The sequence below is a fragment of the Penicillium macrosclerotiorum genome (genome assembly GCF_028827735.1).
Source record: "Penicillium macrosclerotiorum strain IBT 26536 chromosome Unknown utg000001l_segment0_segment0, whole genome shotgun sequence".
NCBI classification, from domain to species: domain Eukaryota; kingdom Fungi; phylum Ascomycota; class Eurotiomycetes; order Eurotiales; family Aspergillaceae; genus Penicillium; species Penicillium macrosclerotiorum.
In genome coordinates this window covers 158,258-179,186 of record NW_026643081.1, presented here as the reverse complement: position 1 = coordinate 179,186, position 20,929 = coordinate 158,258, and the positions used below count along the sequence as shown (strand labels likewise).

The 20,929-nt window shown below is 52.8% G+C and overlaps 11 protein-coding genes across 11 annotated transcripts; 6 read left to right on the top strand and 5 right to left on the bottom strand.

The window, feature by feature from the left end:
* Nucleotides 1-677: 677 nt before the first annotated feature.
* N7462_000055 (S-adenosyl-L-methionine-dependent methyltransferase) lies at nucleotides 678-1,104 on the top strand (the record flags this gene model as incomplete). Its single annotated transcript, XM_057071781.1, has 3 exons — nucleotides 678-737; nucleotides 811-924; nucleotides 1,096-1,104. The coding sequence occupies 3 exons, from the start codon at nucleotides 678-680 to the stop codon at nucleotides 1,102-1,104; spliced, it is 183 nt and encodes a 60-aa protein (XP_056938311.1).
* A 12-nt stretch (nucleotides 1,105-1,116) lies between these two features.
* On the top strand, nucleotides 1,117-2,108 carry N7462_000054 (class I SAM-dependent methyltransferase; the record flags this gene model as incomplete). Its single annotated transcript, XM_057071780.1, has 4 exons — nucleotides 1,117-1,223; nucleotides 1,412-1,552; nucleotides 1,626-1,728; nucleotides 1,782-2,108. 4 exons carry the CDS (start codon nucleotides 1,117-1,119, stop codon nucleotides 2,106-2,108), a joined length of 678 nt encoding a protein of 225 aa, XP_056938310.1.
* Nucleotides 2,109-2,737: 629 nt separating this feature from the next.
* N7462_000053 (LipA and NB-ARC domain protein) lies at nucleotides 2,738-4,560 on the top strand (the record flags this gene model as incomplete). The annotated part of the gene is made up of 3 exons (XM_057071779.1): nucleotides 2,738-2,935; nucleotides 2,968-3,684; nucleotides 3,709-4,560. 3 exons carry the CDS (start codon nucleotides 2,738-2,740, stop codon nucleotides 4,558-4,560), a joined length of 1,767 nt encoding a protein of 588 aa, XP_056938309.1.
* A 346-nt stretch (nucleotides 4,561-4,906) lies between these two features.
* N7462_000052 (TauD/TfdA dioxygenase family protein) lies at nucleotides 4,907-6,144 on the bottom strand (the record flags this gene model as incomplete). The annotated part of the gene is made up of 3 exons (XM_057071778.1): nucleotides 4,907-5,336; nucleotides 5,402-5,981; nucleotides 6,042-6,144. 3 exons carry the CDS (start codon nucleotides 6,142-6,144, stop codon nucleotides 4,907-4,909), a joined length of 1,113 nt encoding a protein of 370 aa, XP_056938308.1.
* Nucleotides 6,145-6,712: 568 nt separating this feature from the next.
* On the bottom strand, nucleotides 6,713-8,426 carry N7462_000051 (proline permease PrnB; the record flags this gene model as incomplete). Its single annotated transcript, XM_057071777.1, has 2 exons — nucleotides 6,713-8,163; nucleotides 8,237-8,426. The coding sequence occupies 2 exons, from the start codon at nucleotides 8,424-8,426 to the stop codon at nucleotides 6,713-6,715; spliced, it is 1,641 nt and encodes a 546-aa protein (XP_056938307.1).
* A 639-nt stretch (nucleotides 8,427-9,065) lies between these two features.
* On the bottom strand, nucleotides 9,066-9,290 carry N7462_000050 (uncharacterized protein; the record flags this gene model as incomplete). The annotated part of the gene is made up of 1 exon (XM_057071776.1): nucleotides 9,066-9,290. One exon carries the CDS (start codon nucleotides 9,288-9,290, stop codon nucleotides 9,066-9,068), a length of 225 nt encoding a protein of 74 aa, XP_056938306.1.
* Nucleotides 9,291-9,776: 486 nt separating this feature from the next.
* Nucleotides 9,777-10,467, bottom strand: N7462_000049 (uncharacterized protein; the record flags this gene model as incomplete). Its single annotated transcript, XM_057071775.1, has 2 exons — nucleotides 9,777-9,889; nucleotides 10,005-10,467. The coding sequence occupies 2 exons, from the start codon at nucleotides 10,465-10,467 to the stop codon at nucleotides 9,777-9,779; spliced, it is 576 nt and encodes a 191-aa protein (XP_056938305.1).
* Nucleotides 10,468-12,788: 2,321 nt separating this feature from the next.
* On the top strand, nucleotides 12,789-14,207 carry N7462_000048 (uncharacterized protein; the record flags this gene model as incomplete). Its single annotated transcript, XM_057071774.1, has 4 exons — nucleotides 12,789-13,031; nucleotides 13,145-13,640; nucleotides 13,853-13,948; nucleotides 14,119-14,207. The coding sequence occupies 4 exons, from the start codon at nucleotides 12,789-12,791 to the stop codon at nucleotides 14,205-14,207; spliced, it is 924 nt and encodes a 307-aa protein (XP_056938304.1).
* A 455-nt stretch (nucleotides 14,208-14,662) lies between these two features.
* Nucleotides 14,663-15,286, top strand: N7462_000047 (uncharacterized protein; the record flags this gene model as incomplete). Its single annotated transcript, XM_057071773.1, has 1 exon — nucleotides 14,663-15,286. One exon carries the CDS (start codon nucleotides 14,663-14,665, stop codon nucleotides 15,284-15,286), a length of 624 nt encoding a protein of 207 aa, XP_056938303.1.
* A 758-nt stretch (nucleotides 15,287-16,044) lies between these two features.
* On the top strand, nucleotides 16,045-17,998 carry N7462_000046 (putative amino acid permease; the record flags this gene model as incomplete). The annotated part of the gene is made up of 4 exons (XM_057071772.1): nucleotides 16,045-16,656; nucleotides 16,788-16,987; nucleotides 17,106-17,683; nucleotides 17,745-17,998. 4 exons carry the CDS (start codon nucleotides 16,045-16,047, stop codon nucleotides 17,996-17,998), a joined length of 1,644 nt encoding a protein of 547 aa, XP_056938302.1.
* Nucleotides 17,999-18,929: 931 nt separating this feature from the next.
* Nucleotides 18,930-20,438, bottom strand: N7462_000045 (uncharacterized protein; the record flags this gene model as incomplete). The annotated part of the gene is made up of 4 exons (XM_057071771.1): nucleotides 18,930-19,228; nucleotides 19,288-19,416; nucleotides 19,497-20,215; nucleotides 20,278-20,438. 4 exons carry the CDS (start codon nucleotides 20,436-20,438, stop codon nucleotides 18,930-18,932), a joined length of 1,308 nt encoding a protein of 435 aa, XP_056938301.1.
* Nucleotides 20,439-20,929: the final 491 nt, after the last annotated feature.

The window sequence follows — 20,929 nt, the reverse complement described above, 5'->3', positions numbered from 1 at the left end:
GCACTCTGGAATGCGCGGGTTAGGTTGAAGGGATGGTGGTGGGTTGTAGACTCCATGCAGAAACGAAGTTGGAACCAGGAACAAGGGCGGTAGAATGATTACCTGGCTGCATGATCTTCTGTCCACGCCGCCTGACAAGACAGCTAAGAGCTGCCATGTTGGATGGGGGGGGGGAACCAGTTACATCGTCCATTTGGGATCGTTCCATGGAGTATATGCTCTGTTCGAAGTGCCGAGATGTATACATTGCAGAACGAAGACCGTGGGCCTGTAATAATCCTCGTCATTTCGTCCGGCGCCGTATTTTCCTTTTATTTCTCCTTGGGCTTGCAAGCCTGGTACTCTGGAAATTCCGGAGTACCGAGGGACTGGTTGATCCTGGTGGAAATGAGTTTGGTGGATGATCGGGCCATGTAACTTTCCGACATGCAGTTCTAGTCTGCGTCGGGCCCGACTGTTCGGTTCAGCATTGCACGCTGGCTGTAGTGCGCCGTGGCCATCCACTTACTTGGTGCACACAACCCGCGTTGGGCTGAACCGGCCTTTTTCGTCTTTCTCGCCTCGGAAGTTTCGATTCTCACTCTTGCACTCGCGTCCGCTTACTCTTCAGAGCTTCGAAGGAGCTGCCGAACCCCTTCTCCACCGCCATATGCGTGGTATCCTCGTGCTCTATCACCATGTCATCCCCTGGGAGGCTCGTAGATTCAGATGGAATTGAGGTAGATGCCGATGTCAGCGTAAGACGGCACAAGAAGCCGATCCCCATGAACCTCGTGAGATATCAAGTCGGGTTAACCATCTTCAATCCAGTCCTCCAGTGACTTCGACAGCATTCAAAGTGATCTGACTTCCTTAACCGAATCTATTTACTCTCATGTATACGAGAACGGCCGTACCTACCATGCATATCGGTCTGGAACTTATGTGTGTATTGATTCGATATCCTGGCCTATGTGGCCCGCACAGCTCGTTACGGCAGCTCACTGTTTTAGGTCCTTCCTAATGATGAGCAAGAGCAAGGTAATTGTCTTGTGCTCTTCTTCCCCAGTTTGCCGCGCTAGACGGTAAGACCGTTGAGTAACATTTGCTTTACAGAAAGATTAGACGTGCTACATCATGTCTTTCGACTCCATCTCAATGGAGACTTGTGTGACACAAAACTTGAGCACCCCCAGAGAATTCTGGACCTGGGCACAGGAACAGGAATCTGGGCCATTGAAAGTGTGTAGCTTGGGCAATATCGACAGAAATGACATGAGCTTAAAACAACTAACACTTATAGTTGCTGATTTATACCCTTCAGCCGAGGTGGTGGGCGTTGATCTTTCCCCTATTCAACCTCGCTGGTAATGTCCCTCAGTCGCTGGTCTATCATCTGTGGGGAAGAGGATGGGATGCTGACAGATAGCAGGGTGCCTCCTAATCTACGCTTTATCATTGACGACGTGAATCAGGATTGGAGCTTTCCCCCAGAATCATTTGATTTCATTCATGCTCGCTGTCTAGGAGGCGGTATTGACGATTGGTCTGTCTTTATGCGTCGATGCTTTGAGTACCTCCCCCCCCCCCCTCCCACAAACCACAAACGACAGACAGCTCTTCAGTGATCTAACGACATTTTTTAGCCTCCTCAAACCTGGTGGCCGCATTGAGATAACGGAATGCCGCCCGAAAGGGAGAAGTGATGATGGTTCATATCCAGAAGATAGCTATTTACGCAAATGGGAGGTGAGCGCGGCCTTGTCTGATGACAACCTCGAAGATAACATACTCACTAGTAGAAGAATGAGTTCGCCCGCACGACCCAGATTCAGGGACGAGTTTGGGATATTGCTCCAGAGCTACCCGGCCTTTTGGAGGGAGCGGCTTTTAAAGATATCAATGTTGCTGAATACCCGTGTCCAATTGGAACATGGCCAAAGGATCCCAAGTTGAAAGAGATCGGTCGATATTTCCGCGCGCAGATGGTTCAAAGTGCGGTAGAAGGCTACTCCCTCGCCTTATTTACACGATTTGGTGGGTGGAAACCCATTGAAGTCCAGGTTTTATTGGCCCATCTCCGAGGAGAACTCAAGACAAACAAGATGCACGTCTATACAAAAGCGTGAGTGTGATAGAGCCCCTGAGTTGAGTAATGATCAAAAGAACTAACTCTCGTCAGGGTCTTTGCTACTGCTCAGAAACCATTTTGATGCCAGTATACCTGGTTTGCTTGCAGGCATGCATCCCTTTTCCTTCAACTATTTGAAGCAGTGGTAACCGCGATGTCCAATGATACCCCATTTATGCATTTCATGTACAGGATACCCGAGAACATGATCATTTATCTGAACCTTTCCTCTCTCTCTGCTTGGGGAACGACAACTTGTTCGTAATATTAAATTAAATAGTCACGAGTGATTTCTCGTATGGGCCAGTATGGCCTTCAACACGTGATGCGCCCCAAAGCCGCAGGAATAGACGCTTTCGCCTTATGGGCTTCTAGGCTTACGAAAATCTCCACCTACCTGAACACTTTGCTTCATGATGACCCAACAACAACAATAACAACAACAACAAGCCAATGTCCAAATCTTGAACCTGAAGCCAAGTCAATCTCACTATGTATATATGTTGCCTGAGGCAATAAAGATGACTAAGCCTATTCACCCAATCGCGTCCGCCGGCAGCTCATCGATGACGATCTCGAAGAGAATCATACTCTTTTTTTGAATCTTGCTTGAATGCAATGTAAATCATGGAGTCTGCAAATTTGAGGCCAGAGCCACCGCCGGATCCGTTTCGGATCAAACGAAAGCCTCTCTCAAACCCGAATCTCAGGGGGGCTGCAAATGCCGGACCCTCCGGTAGACTCGCCCACGCTACAAGCTCGCCAGCTCTAGTGCCGCCTCCATTATCTCAGCCTCCTTCTTATAATGACCTCTATGGTCAAGAAGTACCGAATTCAAAACTTGCATCGCATCAAAGACCACGAACTGCGGGTGGCGCAACAACACCCGCAGTATCCCCCCTGAACCTAGTCCATCTCCGACGCCAGTTCAGAAAGCCTATGGAGAGGCCCGTCACTTTCTCGGGGGACTGATCAATCATCCTACTGAGTCTAACAAACATGTCACAATTCTGCGTCATTCACATGGCTTGGTATTCTATCGAGGAGAGGCCACCTCCGTTGCCGTCTCGATCTTCTCGGATGCTCCCTTGCCCCAAGATCGTACTCTATGGTTGCAAAACAAAGGCTGGTCTGGCAAGGCCGGGATGCGCGCAAAAGCCCTTTTTCGGCTCAATAATAACTGGGTTGACGTCACCCCAGGCATGCCGCTTAGAGCCGACCAGGTAAACCCGGATGACGAGCGAGCGTGGCAACGCGATATTAAAAAGTTTCTCAAAAAGGCTCCCGCTCGGCTGCGCGACACGCACTCCTTGCGTGAAACAGCTGTTGTTCGGGTTCCGGCAGAGGCTGGTGATGGCTATTGGCAACTAGTCCTCTGTCAAGGGCCGAAGAAAAAAGTCATTGGGAACAGCCCGGTATTCCGGGTCCTCTCAACCTCCACTAACCCTCATTCCATCCGGGGTGCCAGCCTCAGTACATTGCCCCTGGAGGTAGGAGCCATGGTGGCTAGCTTGTACGCCCAGACTGCTGCCAAAGCAGTCGTGAGTCCAGCGACTGCTGCTATTCAGAGTAAAGTGGATCCTTATCGGCCATCTTAGTTGACGCAGACAGCAGCACAGACGGCCTATTCCACCAGTGGGGCTCAAGATAAAGTGGGCAGTTTAATCAAGGGGTCATCTGGTTCGACCCAGAAGGACCAGCAAGGTCTGATGCCACATGAAGGCCTCGATCGCCAGATATCTCCTATCGATGATGGCCCTCAAACGCCGTTCCCTATGAACTTCAAAGCCCGTGCACAATTACCGCACACGACGGCCCCCGGCAACCCCGGCGAAATGCCAAAGCTCATTCTGACCAAATTTCCGGGCTGGATACCGGAGCAATTTCGAGGCTACTTCTTTGGCTGGGCACGTTTCGATACCAGCACCGCCAAGAGTACCTCCTTGAGTCCCTGGTACCCGGCTGTGCTATCTATTCGAACATTGGACCCTTTGCAAGCCGCTGGCGTGAATATGTCCCAACTTGCCAAAAGGTCTGTGGCTATTCGCTTGTTGGACGAGGTCCCGCTCCAGACAACTGAGTTAGAAATCAATGTCATGGGATTTCTCAGAGCAGAAATCCCACCACCAACTGGAACTACCCATCAGGAACTCGCGGACGCACAAGCCGCTGCGGCCGAGGCTGCTATGCTTGCGGATTCCTATGATGTGACCATTGTCCAGAACACCCTCTCCCAGCCAGTCTGGGCTCCAAGAGGGCCAGATCCTGCCGAGATTCATCGGCAGAATACCGGTTGGATGGATCGGACGAAGGAAGGCTATGCAAATGTACGAGCGAAAGGGCAGAAGTGGGTAGAGCAGGTCCCTTTGCACAAGCTCGGAGTTCGATCTACTACAGACGAGTCGAGGGAGAAGCAAGTCGCTGTCAATGGGTTTTATATTGTGCGGTGACAGGTTTGTCGTTTTACACGCGCAGTTTGATCATTAAACCTTGGTAATGTGAGTCTGGAGCAGTGTATTAATGTTGATATATTGATGTAATATGTATATTAATTCTTCCATGTGGATGATCCATAATACAGTCTTGGAGATTGAAATACCGACACATAAATAATGTTTTGATCGCCTCCAATATTGAGTGTGTGGAACATAAGCCATGATTGATGTGACTGGAATAAACGCTATCCAAAAAACCCCCTGTTCGATATTGAGGGAAAACAAACCACCCAAACTGCCCAAATAATGCCAAATAAATTCCCGATCTTCATTACAGTTGCAAAACAACGAACCGCAGCCCTCAAGGCCCCATAGGCGGCTCCGAAGCAGCTAGATTGCACTGACGGAAAAGCCGGACCTCTTCAGGCTTGAAGGCACCCACAACCGAGTGTAGTACGCCACGGTTATGGAACAAGACCAGATCGCCTTCTTCCCAGTCATGCGGATACACGAATTGGGGGCTGATTCCAGGTCGCTGCAACTTGTACACAATCTCTCGGACACGCGCCAAATCATCGATCACGGTTCCGTCGCGGAGGTGAATGCGGCGGATCGCGGAGGGATGGACTTGCAGAGCCAGTTTACCCGTCACCGGGTTCTTCCACACCATGGGGAATATCATGATCTTCTCCGCGTCGATCGGGGGTAGGTTTGACTCGGATAGCTCTAGGCCTTCGGAGTGCAGGCCCAGCCCGGTGGAGCGAGAGTGAGCAGAACTCATCCAGATGTACCTAAGAAGAGTTCCGGTCAGCAAAATGGTTTGATATCTGCGATGGCAGCTTGGTGGATATCTTACGGGTGAGGCGCATATTCGATCTTGCTTGTGCGGACAAACTCCTGGTCCTCGGGCGAGAGCCGCTCGTACATCTGCTCGCCGCTCACAAACGCAGTTGTGCCAAGCGGGACATCCAACGTTTCATCAGACCCATCGTCATATAACAGTGTCTGGCGGCGGCCCTTTGGTACATTTACAGCCAACAGGGTCGTGACCTGCGGCGGGTACAGGTCATATAGAGCGGCATCGATGTGCCAGCGGTAGAAACGGGTGAAATCATAGTCTTTCTCGTCGGGGATATGGTCTTTATGGAAAGTCCGGTGGTGAGGGTGCTTGAGCTGCACATTCTCCAGTCCCTCATATGAAGGTACGAAGCCATTTCCAATCACTTGCACCTGAGGCTGATGGGGTACTGTTTTTAGGTCGGGATGAAGGATGCTGCGCTTGGCATCGAGGGTCTTGCCATGGCCATAGTTGTCCGAGGCGGGATCGAATCGTTTGGTCAGCTCATATTGCGCCTTGGGCGATAACTTCTGTTGGTTCTTGAAAATCACGACCTGGTGGCTGTAGAGTGCTCTGCGAATGGTGGCGAATTGATCATCTGATAGTTCAGTAGTTTAGCATCCTTTCCCCAGCCTTATTGGCACTATAACAAACGGACCAGTCAAGTTCTCCAGATCGACACCTTCAATATGCGCCCCGAAATTGATCTGAGACTCGGCTGGAGGCTGCAGCGGGCGAACGGTCGGGGGAAGGACGGCCATATTTGCGCTCGGAGGTGATTCAGACTCCGTGCCGTCGGTTAAGGTTTCGCGGGGTTTAAGCCGGCGAAGTTAGCACGGCCCGTTGCTCTTTAAATGCCGGGTGCCGAAGTTATAGATGCGAGGGAAAGCCGATCGCTAAATCAAAAGAAACACGGTTTACGGCGCCTACCGAAGGGATGGTAGGAAGTTATAAGAGATTCTTCCCCGGTTTCGCCCCATCTATTCAACCAAATCAGGTGCGGGCGAGTGCGGAGATGCGATAAGCCAAAGCGGATCAACTGCCGGAGGGGCAAATCGGCATTCAACCAACTAAGCACACATTCATGGGGGTAATTAGATGTGCGCACGAGATATGCTGACGCAATGGCAACAGTCATCGCAGCAATCACAAGTGGAGATTCAATCCTGGAGGTATCAAATTAGAAACTATTGAATTATATCGCCCAATCCAAATACAAAGACGTCATTCCCTTCAGAAGCAAAACAACACACAAACGCCGAGACGAATTCTCTGTCTTCGGCAGTGGGATTCTCCACTCAATACTGAAAAAATGGCATCAACATTTATTTACCAGAAATTCCACCATGGGCCACGCGGTCTTTCGGGGAGCTCCGCGTCGACGATCTCCTGCAAACCGGTGTGCATGTCCACCTCCTCCGGGCGCCAGGCCCAGGGATCGCTCCAGTACAGAGCACGATGACCAAAGTAAAGAATGAGGAAGGCCGGGATGCCGATATAAGCGGTGAAGAAGTTGCTGACGGACCACTCCGACGGGAAGAAGACAGTAAAGCCGTTAATTAACATCATCAGGGTGGATCCGGCCAGGCCGAAGATCGCTCCGTACGGCTGCAGTCGAGATTTATAAGGTTGCTCGATGCCTTGGGCTTGAACAGCCTTGCGAAATCGAAAGAATACCACGCAGCAACAGATCCAGGAGATGAAGCCCGACGTGTTGGTGAAATTGACAAACCAGTTGAAGACGATCGAGCTGGAATTGCCAACGGACAGGTACGCCAAAGCCGAGAAACAGGCCGACACCGCCACGGCGTAGTATGGCACACCCCAGCGATTGCAAGCTTTGAAGATACTCGGCGCATTGCCGGACATGGCGAGGGAGTACAGTGACCGCGATGACATGTAGAGAAACGAATTGCCAGCCGACCAGGCCGAGGTCAACACTGCCGCATTAACAATGTGGTCTAAAACGGGGATGCCTGCATTCTGAATGCCAACGACGAACGGGGACGATTTCACAGTGCCATCGCCTTGAGTGAGCCGCGCAGCATCTGAGGGGCAAATGACACCAATGGCCAAAACACCGAAGATGTAGAAAAATACCAGCCGATAGATATATCTGCGCGCCGCACGAGGGACATTCCGACGCGGCGACTCCATCTCTCCACCACTGATAATGATCAGCTCAGGCGCAAAGATGAAGGCGATAGCGCTAGACACGGTGCACTTCAACAGGCCCACAAAACGACCCGTGTCGCCTGTCACGATGTACTCGTTAAATGAACCTGGATGTTTCCAGTAATGGAATCCCAGTAACTGACGATTCGGACCGCCACCCCAGAAGAGAATAAATGCCACCATGAGCAGACCTATTAGGGTGATGATCTTGATACCAGAGAACCAGAACTCTGACTCGCCATAGAACCGCACGGGTAGGAAGTTGAGCGCGATGATGACCACCATCATGATGGAGATCCACACCGCAATATTGATGGATCCGCTCTGATCCCAGTACCCGATGACCAGGCCGGCGGCGGTGATCTCGTAGGGGACCAGAATGCCCAGTGAATACCAGTAGAGATATCCCATCGCAAAACCCATGCTCCGCGACACGTATCGGAACCCATGGTAGCTCATAGTGCCACCGTGGACGGGGAGGTATGCTCCGATCTCCGCTATCGCCGTGACCAAAGCATAAACCATGGCGGAAATGAAGAGATATCCTATCAGCAGCGAGGCTGGGCCACCGATAGCCAGCGATTGACCTGAAGAGACGAAGAGACCTGGATGGAATCGTTATTAGCAAAGGGAACGGTGCGCTCCGTGGGTTCACCACAAGCTCCAAGCCTCTCTCACCTGTTCCAATCGTGCCGCCCAATGCCATCAGTTGAACATGGCGGTTCTTCAAGCCACGCTGCGTGGTCTCATAACGATCATCTAGTAAATTGGTCTCCACCAACGTCCGGACCGCACGACCCTTCTCTGAGATTGGGGCCTGATTCCCCGTATATCCCGCAGACGGGGCCGCAGGTTCAATTATCGCCATGTTCCACAGGATGCGACCATGCAACTGCGAGAAGCAAAGTGGTGGTGTTGATGATGCTTATATTTTGCGATCGTTTGCAAGGATCGGCGGGGGGTGCAGGAATACTTAAAGGTCCGAGCTGGTTACGAGCTGCCGAGGGCCACCAGGCCCCCGAGCTTCTCATTTTGCACCCAAGACCCTTGTCAGACCCTAGCTCTTCGGACGAAACACAGAGAGAAAAAGAAAAAAGGGCTCTCCGCGACCATGCAACGTTGAGGCGCGGGATCTCTGGCTTGTGACTGGGCGCCACTCCATCCGAGATAAGCCAACCGAGCACGCTAATTCCTAGCACGCGCACTGGAAATGTTCGCTAGTCTGGGGTAGACACGAGGGGGTCGATGATAGCTGGGGAAATCAGTTTCTAGACTCTATTCAGTCATCGGTCACAACGTGGGATATCGATGAAAAGAGCCGCGTTGCTCTGTACGCATCATTTGTGCTGGTATATCAATACATTGGAGTGGCTGTTCGGTGCCGAGTTCCCCTTGAGCCCGTAAAGACGTCGCTCGATTTTCAAAAAGCCATCATATCTTGGACCATCCATTGCCCCTATCACTCTTAGTTGATAGACCAACAATTATCTCTGGTCGCTAAGAAATTCTACGTCTCGTGGCGAATGATCTTCTCGATGCTGATATCGCCAGCCACACCGGCATCTGTCCGGTAGACCGGGATCACGTTCAGGCGACGGAGCCCGGCATATTTGATTGAAGGAATCACTATGCGACGGCCGCAGGTACCGGACCGGTAGCCGGACCGGGTCAACGTACGATGCCCAGGCTCAAATAGCAGGGTTCTTACTAGCCAACGAGGCAAAAGCGCCATCCTTGTGCCTTATCAGCGCGGGAGAAAGAGACAGGGATCCCGTGCGAACGGATGGAAGGGAGTATAGGGCGGGGGACAGGGGATAATTGGGCCTAACGCTGGAATCAGGATAGAGGCTGGGCAAAGGCATAGTCGAAGGCCAATGGTGAAGCACCAGCAGCAATCGGACCAGCCCCGGTTAGGAAATGCTTGCTATCAGAAACGCCCGTTCTAAACTGGAACCGGTATAGATGAGCGGGTCCGGGGAATGGAGAATCAACGGAACCCTATCATGGATCCTATCTTAGCGGGTCAATAATTAAAACGTCAAATAAGATTCGATCATGAGAATGGCCTCGGTAAGAGACGAGAGCTAGATCATATTGCAGACTCAAAAGAGAGAGAGAGAAATAACATGTCACGACTGACTGGGCATGCATTTCTCTCACACGCCGAAATGACACACCAAAATACCGCCGGGAACTCCAGTCATTCAGAAACGCCAGATTAGATGTACCCGCCTTTAATTCCTCGAAATGATCGTATAGGGTCCTGGCACGCCTCAACAGCTTGAGTGCTGGCTTGACTCAGGCGATTCGCCTCGGTAACATCCACAGCAGCTGCATGCCTTGCCGCAGTGCATGTACCAAGCTCGTCCCGAATGATCGCGAATCGTTCGCAGTGATCGCTCGCAGCAGCCGCAGTCCCGAGCACAGCAGCCCCCTCGAAGCTGACAATAGACCCGCTCGGCCTTCCACAGGGTTTGAGCCTTCTGGTGTTGATGCTTTTGTTGATTCTTGCAGTATTCCTGGACTAGTCGACCTGGCGGCTTGGCACCCTCAAGCCTAGCCAAGCATTCTCGGTGCTTCCAGTGTTCCTGGTTCATTTTTTTCAGTTCAGTATCGCAGTGGGCTAGCAGCTCAAAGTCGACCGGCTCGAGCTTGTTAAGTTCCTCGGCAAGATTCTGGTAGTACGTGAGCTGGGCACTGATGTGCATTTCGCGCTGCACAATCTGGCTGCCCCGGCGTATCTCGTGACGATGCTGATGAATCCACTTGGATTGAGCCTCTGCTCGATCCTTATCCTCAAACTCCTTCATCCACTGTTCAAACTCATCGCCATTGCTTCGAGGTAGATATTTTGCCTTCAGCTGGTTAGTTGTGGCCAGAAGGGACTTGAGGAGTGATTTGATCGTCATGGACTGCACGTGTCGTAGGAAAACTATGGGAGCAACACGATGAGAGCAGACCGAGGGTCGATTTCTGGAAATGACCACATGTGGTGAATCATGAAGAGTGAGGCAGAAGCAAGAAGTTTGTCCCGTGAGGAGAAGCAGCTTCACCGTTTCAAATTCCCAGGCTGCGCATGCCCGATTAGGCGCCGGTCGTCCAACACGGTTTAGTCACCAACACCAACTTGAAGGTCACCTCGCATTCATCCACGGTTCCTCAGATGTTTATAACTCGCTCTTCATTCAACCAGTGAGGAGCAAGAGTGCGGTGGGACTCGATTGTTACAAGTGGTCCATTTCCAATTTTAGAAGCGGCTGCTCACTAGGAATTAAGGCCCGACATTTGAAGTATATACCCCTCTACGCCCAAACAGAGGCTATATTTGGAGCACCTTAAGCACAGGTGTTTATTCTTGCACCCATGACCATTCTCTTCTTCGACCAGAGGCAGATATCCCTCTGCCTGGATGAATAATTATGGCCCCTTTCTGTGAAGAAACTTCTCGCCTTCCACAAGTTGTTGTTGGCGGCTGTTTCCGACAACTTTGAATGGATGTAAAGTAGGCCGAAGTAGCTCTCTTTGGTAAGTCTTTTTTAAAAGCTCTATCGTTGCTGATTATTCCATGCCTTAGGGCCATTTGAGTGCCCTCCCATCGACACTCGATGACCACAGAAAGTCTTTCATTTCCATACTTGGAATTAAGGGCCGCCGAAGTAGTCTTGCCAGGTCCGACCCTAATATTCTTCTCTGTATCCTACAAAAAGAAAATGGAGTTCATTCCCTTACTCTAATCTCCTTGTAATCCAATCTTTACTACGAGATTGCTCCACTAGAGGTAAAAGAGGTGAGATAAATTTGGATCTTGGGCTATCTCTGCTAGAGATGTCATCTCATCAACCGATTTATCCCTCATTAGAATGACACCTACTTGGACGGGATAAATAAGCATTTCCATGAGGCTACTCCCTTCTAGTGTAGTAGCACATATAGATGCCTGTCAGTCTCACGAGAAAGAGTCAGTGTAGATCCCTGGACAGACTGATAATACATATGCAGCGCCCTGGCTACCACAGGCCGCAGTAGCAACTAGCAGCGCTGTTGATGATATCGAACTGGTGGAATCACATCAGCTAGCAAGGACTTCGATGGCTTTCTCGCCATCAAGCTCTACTTTTATGAATGGGGACGACTCATTGTATATTTCCTTCCTGCTTGTGCAACCAACCTTAGTGTTTTCAACCAGCTCTCACTGTCCCAAGGCGGCATCAGCGATTCAGCGGTGGCCGGAGAGAAATCTCGGGATAGACAGGGCTGAGAGAATGCCAAATCCGAGAGACGGTATTAATTATTCCATTTATTCCTGCGCCCGATACCATTCCATTGGCAGAACTCACGCCAGGTTGACATTGCCAGCCGTGATTTGGAGAGATGTCTCTCTCTTGGGCTCCCAAGCTTGGCTGTTGGAGACACCTTGCAATGCTTAGGTACTTCGGCCTGTTCGGACTCCGATTTGGGCAAACTGTCTCAAGCCGGGGTAGATATCGGTTGTGAGCCAATGATCTTCCCCAACCAAGCCTAGAACAGCGTTTGTTGGCAGACTCGATCTTAAGAATCTTCCTCCTCCGCTCGGGGAATGACCTCGATGCGGGGGAGGGCCTGATAGTTCTGCGAGTGGCGAGGGGGAGCTGCGCATCTCGGTCGTCTGCAAGTTGACAGGCTTCGACCGGCCGTCAATCGACACGGATTACCCTTGTTCACCTTGTCAGCCGTCTACGGGGATAAACATATCGGGGGGTGGGACAGGTGTCATTGATGTGGCAAACGGGCGTCGCCTGCCAACTTCCTTCGCTGTCTCTTAACCATTTCATATCACAACTACGACCACAACCCTGTCTATCCATGACAACTATCACTCGGTCTTGTTGCTTCTCTACTTCACCTCGTTCTGGCGACAGCTGACCTCATCTCGATATATCAAGTTGCCCCACGTCCCCCGCACGCGTACCGCAGCCACGATCAGCGCAATGGCCTATCGGACCATCGCCGATGAGCCACAACTTCCAGACATCCCAGAATAAATATGCAGTCCCCGAATCGCTGTTGTCTCCGGCTGCAGTAGTCGGTCTAGATGTTTGCCCTGGCAAACCAGCATAAAAAGCACTGGATGGCATTTTGCCCTACACGGATCTTGATCCAAGATTCTCTCCGTTTTCCAGTAGACTGCAACCAATCTCGGTTCTTTTTAAGTCCTCTCTAGAACGGCGACATCCTTCCTCCGGTTCAGACCATGAAAGCTCTCGTCTACACGGGTCCTGGCACGGTCGAGGTCCAGGATCGCCCCAAACCCACCATCCAAACGCCGACAGATGCTGTGGTCCGTCTCCTACACGCCTCTATCTGCGGCACCGATCTCCACATCCTCAAAGGCGACGTTCCGGGGGTCAAACCTGGCCTCGTCCTGGGTCATGAGGGCGTCGGAGTCGTCGATGCCGTCGGCGCGGCCGTGACGACCCACCACGTCGGCGACCGCGTGCTGATCTCTTGTATGACCTCGTGTGGCGCCTGCCGCTTCTGCCGCCGCGGCCTCCTTCCCACTGCACAACCGGCGGTTGGCTGTTGGGCAACTCACTCGACGGCACACAGGCCGAGTTCGTACGCGTGCCTCATGCGACGCTCTCACTACACTCATTGTCGCTGGCCATCGACCCACACCACGCTGTCGCCTTGTCCGACGCCTTGCCGACCGGCCTGGAGTGCGGCGTACTGAGCGCCAACATCCAGCCCGGCTGCTCCGTACTAATTGTCGGCGCAGGGCCCGTCGGTCTCGCGACCCTCCTGGCCGCGCGTCTATATACGCCCGCGCTCATCGTCGTCATCGATCTCGACGAGACACGCCTACTGACGGCCCGCAGGCTCGGCGCCCATGCCACTATATTGTCGACCGTCCCGGACGCGCGGCAGCGGCTCCTGGACTTGACGCGGGGTGACGGTTTTGACGCCGTCGTCGAGGCCGTGGGCGTTCCTGAAACCTTTGGGTTGTGCCAGGAGGTGGTGGCCGTGGGAGGACGCATTGCCAATGTCGGCGTCCACGGAACCAAGGTCGACCTGCACCTAGAGAAACTCTGGGATCGGAATATCAGTAAGTTTGATTGCTTGCTCGATTTTTTGTGATTATCCTTGCCCTCCTCCTCGTCCTCCCCCTTCTGCCGCTGTCTTCGGGGAACTTCCCCTGTCCTTCTTTCTCACGCGGGAAAGAGAAGAGAGTACGCGGAATAGAGTGGGGGAAGGGGGGAAGAGAAGGGAGAAGGGAACACATCGGACCCTCCAACGGCGTGTATACTGACCCGGTAGGTATCCACATGTCGCTGGTCAACGCGACGACTACTTCGCGACTGCTGCGGCTGGTGGAGTCCGGGCAGTTGGACATTGGCTCACTGGTGACCCATCGTATGTGTTGTTTTCCCCTCTTCCCCCCCCCCCTTTTCCCCTTTTACTCTTTCCCCCATGTCTCGTCTACGATTATGTTAGGCACCGTTGCACGAGGATGGAGCCTTAGCGGCTTTGGTCGTGATTGATATAGTTTAGGCCGAGTGAATCAGGTCTAATCCGCTCGCCAGACTTTCCTAGTGTGGAGGGGGCCACGGCCTACACGACCTTCCAAGCCGCCGCACAGCATCAGGCCTTAAAGGTAGCCATTGACTTTTGAACCTGTGTGGACACAAGACCAAAACGATAAAGGAGGTGGGAACGATAGGAACTCTGCCGGCCGGGACTAGTGAAGTCTGTTGATAATGAGGACTTGGGCCCTGATACTGCGCGATGGCCACAAATAAGGTAAAAGGATCCCGGATCTAATTTGGCCTCGCTGGGCGCGTATCAACGCGCACTTCGATCCCCTCCCCCTTATCGTGGGCGCCTGGTTCGAGAGGAAATTCGGTACTTTCTTAGAACTATCAATACATCATTCATCCATCAAATCCTGTTCTTCCCCTTCGGGGTCCACCCATTATCTCATACTCCGTACAGTAGTTTTATCGGTGAAAAAAAAAGCCTTGCGGCCCCACATCTTGTTTGGTATTTACTGTTGGGAGCCAGGAGACACGAGAGAGCGGAGATGAAGGGAGAAGAGGCACCGAGATCCATCATCCAACATTGTTGAACATGTTATCCGTATCGACGTTTGTCGCGGAGCGAGCTGGGCAGACCTTCAACCGGATGCCGACGAGAGTCCGTCGGAGAGCCATGGATTTCGGACCAGAGTACGAGGTACAGCGTCCGGAGTACGCGGTTCTAGAATTCGGGCTTGGTTTCATGTTTGATTCCGGGGCTTTCGTCAGTGCGGCATGGACGGAGCGACTGAGTGGCCCGTCTGCCTGTTCAAGGACCATTTTTCCGCTAGGCATTGACTGGACCCCCAGCGGAGACGATCCGACGGTACGCCAAATGGGAGGCGCACGCCTCGCAGGCGCCTCGCACGCCCCTGACATCATCATTCCCCGGACTGTACTGGTGGCATGGCAGGGCACCGTACAGATGGACGACACGGTCACTCATGATATGCACCGCACAAGGTCGAGAGGAATGGCTTGGCGGAGGCTGTGCGGAAAGAGAACACGGAAAGGGACGTTGTCGAACGACCATTATCCCCAAAGGGAGGAGATCTTTTACGAACCCCGAACTCGAGTCAGCCTGGGAAGACTCGGCCTTGGAACATGCTACTACGGAGAACGACTGCATGAAATGGGGCTCTATGGAGTAACAGAACGGGAAAAAGGAAGGATTTAGCTTTGCAACTTCCATGATCATCCTCTCGACAGCCCTAAATGACCAGAACATAAACTCCGTTCTTCATCGAATACAGAATAATTGCCGCAAGGCCAACCCGTGCTATGCCCAAAGGGCTCCGATCTGCTCCGGGCGCGATGAAACCCACCAAGCCCTTGCCCGCGGCCAAAGACCAACCACCTTCCACCCCACTCCTCCACTCCGCCCCACCCCGCTCCTCCAAGCCAATCACCGGTCGCCCACGGCCGTTTCCAAGTCTTCCAAGTCTTCCAGGTTCTTTCCCCCGTGAGAAATCTGAACCAAGAAACCCAAGACATCGTCGCCGGCGTCCATTGGCTCACCCTATTGTCTCCCACCAGCCGTGCAATCCCATTCGATACACCCGTCGAATGCGTGGAAGCGAACTAACGTAGTCCCGGCGAACTCGCCCTTTTGATCTTTTGGGTAATCTTCGACGTCGTACTCCACTCTTTTTTTTCGTCTCTCTCTTTCTCTCTGGAGGCCTTTAATTATCCAGTGTGCCCCAGCTGAACCTTGTTTTGGATTGCTTCTCTTGTGTGTTATCTCTGGTTTGCGCATTTCCACCCTTGTCCATCTTGGGAGATCTTGTTCTTCGGCTCGACGAAGCAAGGTGTATTTGATATAGAATTGCGCCGGCTATCGTGAATTCAGTTCTACTGGCCCGCATGCCCTGCCGCCACCCGCCAGTCTAAATTCTCCTGATCAACCACATCGATCGTCCAAAATTCACCGTCACCATGCTTACCGGCGGGGATTCGCGACGCGCATCCAAAGTGTCGATGTCGCGCGTCGAGACAGGCGTTAGCAATACCAATGCGGATCGCACCCTGGAAGGCATGGGCTACACGCCCGAACTGTCGCGCAACCGTTCCATCTGGCAGGTCACCTTTATGTGCTTCATTCTCTCCTCGGTTCCTTACGGCCTGTCTACTACGCTCTACTATCCGCTCGTCGCTGGTGGTCCCGCCAACATCGTCTGGGGCTGGGTCTGCGTCTCCTTCCTCATTCTCTGTGTCGCCATCTCGCTCGCCGAAATCACCTCGGTTTACCCGACGGCCGGTGGCGTCTACTACCAAACATTCGTATTATCACCTCTCTGGTGTCGACGAGTAGCCTCGTGGATCTGCGGCTGGTCCTACGTGGCGGGCAACATCACGATCACACTGGCTGTGAACTTCGGAACCGCCTTGCTCTTTATCGGCTGTCTCGACGTCTTCGGTCAAAATGCCGCCGGCGAAGGCATCACCAGCAACTTCCAGGCCTATCAAACCTTTTTGATTTTCCTGGCGATCACCCTGTTAACCCACGCCATCTCGGCCTTTTGTAACAAGTGGCTCCCATGGTTGGAGGTATGTTCGCTGTTTCGATATTCCCATTCGTTCGAGTCGCGCTTGGATCGGTTCAAAGCCGGGCCGCACCACGTGCTTGTTTTCCCTATTTGGCAATTTGGCTAACGTGTGGTTTCTCTCATTCTCAATAGACGTTCGCCATCTTTTGGACTATTGCCGGACTGATGGCAATCGTCATCTGTCTCCTGGTCATTGCCAAGGGCGGTCGTCGCGAAGCTGATTGGGTGTTTGGCAACTTTGAGCCCCAGGCTGGATGGCCTGCCGGCTGGTCTTTCTTCATCGGTCTCCTGCAGGCTGCCTATGCCACTTCGGCCACAGGCATGATTATCTCGTAAGTCCATATAAACCACATTTTCTCGGGGAAAAAGCAGGAATTACCAGATCTCTGCCGCTTGCCTTACCCCCCAGCCGGCCATATCGACCTCAATGCTGACTGAAATACTTGGTAGTCTCTGCGAAGAAGTACGCGAGCCCGCTGTCATGGTCCCCAAGGCCATGGTGGGAACTATTGTGATCAACTTTGTCGCCGGTCTCATCTTCCTCATCCCAGTCTGCTTTGTGATGCCACTGGACCTCACTAGCCTCATCAACGCATCCCAACCCCTTCCGGTCATCTTTTTGAATGCCGTTGGTAACCCGGCCGGTGCTTTCTGCTTGACAATTCCCTTGCTGGTTCTGGGTCTCATTTGCGGTGTCGGTTGCGCCACGGCCACCTCGCGCTGCACCTGGGCCTTTGCTCGTGATGGTGGCATCCCTGGTTCCGGCTGGTGGCGCTCGGTGAACAAGAAGCTGGATATCCCTTTTAACGCATTGGTATTGGGCATGGTGGTTGAGATCTGCCTGGGTGCTATCTATTTCGGCTCCTCTGCAGCTTACAATGCCTTTTCAGGTGTCGGTGTCATCTTTTTGACCATGAGTTACGCCTGCCCCGTTGCTGTCTCCCTGATCTTCCGTCGCCGCGAGGACATCAAGAACGGTAGCTTCAACTTTGGCATCTTTGGTGCCATTGCAAATGTGGTCGCCCTCGGTAAGTTCTTTAGTTCCATAAAGATGCGCCCCTCCTTTTTGGTTTGCTAATGTCCCATCAGGATGGAGTCTTCTCGCCATTCCTCTCTTCTGCATGCCAACCACCAAGTCCGTGACTAAGGAAACTATGAATTATGCGTCGGTTGTCTTTTTCGGGTTCGTGCTGATTGCAGCTATCTGGTATGGCGTCTGGGGCTACAACAACTACCGCGGCCCGCCCACCGATGCCGTGGATCATCACGACGATAGCGACTCTCTCCCCGAAGCAACTGAGGAACTCCCCGACAAGTTGAAGGACAAAGTCAAAAGCCGTTAATCATTTGATTTGACCCTCCCCAACTCCAGATTTCCCGCATCTCGCCCCTTTCCATCATCCTCCGACTCCATCACGGTACTTTCAATATCCCATGCAGCCAACATTGATACCCTTGCGGCTTTTCACCTCCCTTGCAGTCAACCATCTGTCCCCTGCGACCACTCGTCTTTTTCCCAGCGGTTTCTCCTCGATTTCTCACGGTCCATTCGATCCATCCGTTCACCCATGTCGACTTCCATTCGGTTTCTTCGCCTCCAATGCGGTCATCCTGTTCCCACGCACCTTCACCCAACCGTAAAGCGAATTGTCAGGGCCTTGATTGGGAGACTCCTGGGTATATCTTTTATATTTAAGCATAGCTATCTTCATGTGTCATATCAGTTACTAGTTGCGTAGCAACTCAATCCATCTAAAAATCAAAATCAATCTGAGCTATCTATTACAATCACTTCTTGGCCGCCTGTTCTCTTTGTAATCTTCCCCTCTGGGTCTGCGCTGGCATCGCGGGTGCCACAAGATCAATCGTTTTTCCTGGAAGATGTAGAAAGACTGAGATGGCAATTAGGGGCACGCTATGGTGCATCCCTGAGGCGTCTGGCACTGTCAATCTACAGTAGACATCGTATGTTTCAAAAAAGGTAATCGTCGTTCGGTCCATCACGTGTGGAGTCCACGATCCAAACTAATCCACCCGCTTTGCTGCATGCTGTAACTATGTCTGTCATTCACTGGAAAATACTAAGATTTCTGGTTTTACAGGAAATTACATTAGTATGAATCGCATGGAGAATTTGACGCCTTGTCAGAATGCTGAAATAGAGTGTGGGAAGACCCTCATCGAATTGACTTGTTAAAATGGAGGGAGATATATATATCACCCTCCCTTCTCCGACAAACAGGATCCCAGATCGACCCCACGCAATACCTTCCCTCATGAGTCCTCAATAGCAGCGACGTGATCCGTCACCAAGCAGGTAAAGTCACTTGATCCATAGTAAATTGTATTGCCATCGTTAGATGTCTGGCCCGTGCTCAGGGTGTCGCCGTACTGCCAAAATAGATCGGCCGCAATGCCCTCCGCGCTCAAGGCCGTGGCCTGCCACGGCGCCTCCACGGTGCAGTGGTCGGATGTCACACCGTACTCTTCGAACAGACACGGTTTTCCTGCGGCGGCACACGCCTCGCCGTGCGCCGTGATCCAACCGTTGCCCCAGTCGTTGGTGGTTCCCCCTAATATGTTCGTGTTAAGCTGGCTGCCCAGTCTCGGATAGAAAATACGCAGAACTTACAGCTAGACGGGTACAAGTGGAACGTGCCAAAATCAATGGTGTCAATGGCCAGGTTCATGGTGAAGTTCAACCCCTCGCCGAGGGTATAGGGGTAGCTGCCGTCCGAGTCGGTGCTGAGGCCAAAGCCCTCTGTGTGTGTGTGAGACATACGTTAGTGGATAACACCGCCTAATTTCCCCTTTCTCTCCACCTTATGTGAATCTACTCACCATCGCCAATGCAGACCATGTGCTTCGAGTCGAGAGACTTGATATAGGCGCTGGTGGACTCGACCCAGTTGTAGATGACGGACGGGTCGCAGCCATTGCAGCGCGGCTCGTTCGCGAGCTCCCACGCAAACACCGCCGGGGAGTCGATGTACCGGGCAACGACAGTTTTGATGTAGTTGCGGTACGCAGTCTGCGCGGCCTCGTTGGTGTACCAGCTGGTGGCGCTGCCGCCGAACGCGGAGACGTAGGCAGCGATGCCGCCGTAGTCCGACCAGTTGTTGACGAAGTTGATGATGAGTTTGACACCGCGCTGCTCAGCCGATGCGACTACATAGTCCAGCCGCTGCAGGCCATCGGCGCCAGTGTTGATAGTCGCTGTGCCACCGGAGAGGAGCTGGTAGTACACTGTGCCCGAGGAGGGAACGGTGTTGACGTCGTTGAAGCCCCATACACGGAGGATGCGGAGGCCGGACTCGTTCAAGTGGTCCATGACAAGATCGACGTCGTCGTCGTTGGTCAAGAAGCCGATCCAGTACGAATTCGTCCCCGCGTAGTAGCTTGTTTCCCCATCAATGGTGAATTTGAGCCCATTGGTGCTTGGGAAACCCGTCGAGGTAGCCACGGCCGTCGTGGTGGAAGTGGTCTTGGACGTCGTGCTGGTGGTCGTCTTGGAGGTGGTGGTCGTGCTGGTCGTTTTCGTGGTCGTACTGCTGCTAGTGCTGGTCGATGTCCCTGCTCGAACCGGATTCTGAGCGACGTTCTTTCGACGCAGACGGTGTACCTACCCGCGATACACTGGCTATACCAGTCATTGTAGAAGTGACACACGTATCCTGACACGCAGGTCGTCGAGCCGGTATAACCGCTGCCGCCGCATTGTCCGTACGCGGCCACCTGCGCCGAGGCGAGGCCGGCCAGAGATAAGATGGCTAGGGACTTCATGATATCGAGTTTGATGAGCACCCCAGGGTTGACAGCCGCTCTACGCTGCCTTGGAAGCCATTATTTATTTCTCCAGGGAGGGCCTACGGGGAGATGGGGCAGCATGACAGGCGGACATGGCTCCGTTGTGAAACCAGGAGAGGGAAAATGGGCGCCATGGCGGATTCCATAGACTGGCATCACCACGGGCTTGAAGTAGCAAGGCCGTCCGTGTTGTTTGAGGAAAAGAGGTGGGGAAACCCGGGATTTTGTGTGACGGATTAATTGCGGGAGGAGGGGGAATTGCGAGGTACGGCACAGAGAGGGCGATGGACCTGCGCCTTCGATCATTTCGGACTGGCGACGGCCCGAAGGTCTGAATCCATTCAGGGCAATCCTGCACAGTCGAAAGCAGCCTAGCGCCGCTGCACCCCGGGGAAATTATGGCGCCCAAGCGACACTTGTCTCAACCCGTCAAGGGCCTGGAGAGCGGGATTGCAGGAAGAGTCGCG